The sequence below is a fragment of the Cebus imitator genome, unplaced genomic scaffold, assembly GCF_001604975.1.
Source record: "Cebus imitator isolate Cc_AM_T3 unplaced genomic scaffold, Cebus_imitator-1.0 Scaffold19, whole genome shotgun sequence".
Classification (NCBI taxonomy): domain Eukaryota; kingdom Metazoa; phylum Chordata; class Mammalia; order Primates; family Cebidae; genus Cebus; species Cebus imitator.
Window position 1 is genome coordinate 5,543,171 of NW_016107334.1, and position 3,293 is coordinate 5,546,463.

The following is a 3,293-nucleotide window of genomic DNA, read 5'->3' on the forward strand; positions in this document are numbered from 1 at the left end:
ATTTTACATCAACTGGGAGAAATTGGATTAATTAAGCATTGATGATAGAAACTTTTTTCAAGGCTGAGAATAGGGTTAGGTTCTTACCTCACATTATAGACTAAAACAAATAACTATTATGGTTAAATGTAAAAATTAAAATAAACATTTCTAAATATGCAATAAAGCATAAAATGAAAGACTATTAAATTATAATTTGAAGAATTTGTTTAACAATATAACATTTTAATCAAATTAGGAAAAACATTTGTGACACTTTAATAGCCAATATATGTAAATGGGTAACATAACTAACATATGAAAATAACTACAAATTAGAAAAAGATAAATACTCTAAGGAAAAACTTGTAAAGCACATTAGGAGGCAAATTTCAGAAAGGAAATGCAAAATATTCCATTTCAGCAGCAATCAAAGAAATGTATTCCTCAAATGCCATTTTCTATTCTTACTGATTTATTTTTTTCTTTAAATCACCACCTGACATTACAGATATGAATACTGTTATTCTAGATATACATTTTTTCCCCAATGAAGTATAAGTTACGTAAAAACTTGTGCTTTTATTCATTGTTGTATATCCTCAATAACAGGCCTGTTTTAAGGTGTGTATCAGTCAGCTATTACTATGTACCAAATAATCTCAAGTCTTAGTGCCATGTAACAATAAGTACTTACTTATTGCTCAGTCAGCCAAGGTGACTCAGCTTCATGGTGCAAGTTGGCTTATCCTGCTCCTGTGACCAGCAGGCAGAGTGGGGCTTACACTCTTCAGGAGATGGAATAAATACAAGAAAGTATGACCAACCATGAATTCTCATTTTAAATCCCTCTTACATATCTTCTAACTGCACATTCACTGAAAAAAACCACAATATGAAGCTAATCAAGGGTAGGAAGCTAAAATCAAGGGTAGGAAAGTATATGCACCTATGTACACACATGTATGTACATACATACATACACACACACACACACACATATATAGAGAGAGATAAAAATGTTACATTTACCTATTAATTATTAATATTCTTAATTGCAGTAGGCAATGCTAATGAAAATGTGCAAAAGTGAGGTTTATATCCTTCTTCGGTCCAGTAATTTATTTCTATGAAATGAACAACTACAACTAGAAATGCACTTAACATTTTTTTCTATGAATGTCCATTGCAGTATTATCTCTATTACAAAAAAAATTGGAATTAATCTGCCATTATTCTAAGATGGGTTTTCTTTTCTTACTGTATTTAATTTGACCTAACATAGCCAACATTTCTCATTATTACCTATGACGGCTTGCAACTTTGACCAAATGAGAGATGCATTTTTTCCCCTAGGAAATCTTCTACAACTATTTGAGTTCATTAATTAATAAATCATTGATGAGTATCTGATGACTTTTAAGAATAAATTAGTAATATTCCTTCTGTCCTGGAATTGATCAAACAAACAGATTTCTGGGGAGAGAATGTGTCTATAAAGGTCACAGCAGATAAAAAATATGCAGTGATAGATAAAGAAATATGTTCTATATATTAAAGGGTCCAGACCAAGAACAACTAACTTAACTGCAAGAATCCGGGCAGAACCCTCAAGGAGGAAATGTTAAAATCCATGCATTTTGATAAGAAATGGTAAACATTCACAAGGGTTAGTCAATATCAGTAATATTAATAACACATGATACCTTTGAAAATGTCAAGATTACGTTAATGTATTTTACCCATGGCTTTTAGTGGACATCTTCACCCCCACTTCTGGGGAGGGAAGGGGTTGCCTTCTCTCTGAGTCCAAACCCTCTGGAGAAAATACGAAGTGAGCTTTGTTAAGTGACCCCAACAAGGCACAGGGATGGATTCTAGCTACTTATGGTTCTCAGTCCTGGTTTTACTTTCTATTTTATTGTCCCAAATATATGTAGCAGCAAGAGGAGAAGAGGGTTCATTCATTTATCAAGGTTGGCTGGGAAAAAACGTAATTGTAATTGAATAGTCTTCTCTTATTTCATAACATATAAAATATAAATTGATGGAGATCACTCATTGCCAAAGGCCACTATGACAGGCAGAAGACTATTAAGTAGGTGGCATGGCAAAGCCACTGGGAAGCTGATAGGTACTGTATTTTATTCTTTCTTTTGTTCATTTATTAATATGTTTAGCAAATATTGCAAGAACTATTGGAAGACTGACTCCTTAGTTTCTAAGTTTCTTTAGAATGGTTTAGGATCATAAACATATTTGCTATCATTATCAATTAACACTACATTAATATTGTCAAAGAGGATAGTAAGCTATCTTCAAACCAAGGCCCATCCACGTCCTTGCTTAATGGGTTAGAAACATTGCATCTAAGAAACAGGAGTTCGTTCTCCTGTCACAAAGAATTTAAAAGACCAAATCAGAAATTAAGTGAATGTAAGTATTTTCTTCTTTCTAAAAATATAAACAAATGGAGGGTCACTTAATCCAAAGTACCTTCTACTCCTTTTGATTAATTTTGGGTAAAAGTGGGCTTTGAGAGATGGGCCTAGGACCCCTGATTTGAGCAGCATCAGGAAAAAAAAAAAAAACAAAAAAAAAAACAACTTTTCTTTATCTGGAATTAACTACAAATTCAATTAGAATAAAAATCTTCACCCACCCCATGGAAAAGATTTTACACAAAGAAAAGCAGATGTTGCAATAACATTGAGAGCACTTTGCTTAGCAGTGTATGGAATTTTCCATCTTGTAAGCCCAATCCCTAGTGAAAGATACGCAGAGCCAGCTTCTTTAACTCACAAAACGGCTTCCATTTCCCATGCTCCTTTAATTAGATTTACTTCTTTAACCAAAGGAGTATTGGGTTGAAGGAAGGAAGGGTGGGGATGGAGGAGACTCTGCTTAATACTGGCTTAGCAAGTTTAGAGAAGGATGTAGGGTAAAAGGTGGAGGTCTATTTTGGGGTTATTTTTACAGATAAAGCTTTTCTTATTTATTATGAGTTTGTTCAATTAGAAAAAAATAGCAGTAAAATTAATTGCTGAAGTTTATGCTGAGATCATACCTTAGTTCTGTTTTCAGCTTTGAACAGATTATAGGACAATGAAGCATAAATGGAAATTAGAAAACATTTAGAACAGACATTCCGTAGCACTTTTTCACATTGGGATGAGAAATGTGCAGAATGGCCTATGAGGCAAGTTTATAAATGAAGACAAACCAGGATCACATAGGCCACCCATGGGGAATAGAACACAGGAATAGAAGGGGCCTAGAGGGGCTTCAATGGCCTCTGTTTGGTTTCTGGAAAT

General features: G+C 33.7%; 1 protein-coding gene across 1 annotated transcript in view; it reads right to left on the bottom strand.

Annotated features, from left to right (window-relative positions):
- Nucleotides 1-682: 682 nt before the first annotated feature.
- Nucleotides 683-3,293, bottom strand: part of LOC108295919 — an 81,083-nt gene continuing 78,472 nt past the window's right edge. The window contains exon 4 of the mRNA XM_017518270.2: nt 683-767. Coding sequence (XP_017373759.1) covers nt 761-767 — 7 coding nt within the window. The 3' untranslated portion in view covers nt 683-760. The remainder of the gene's footprint in view (nt 768-3,293) is intronic.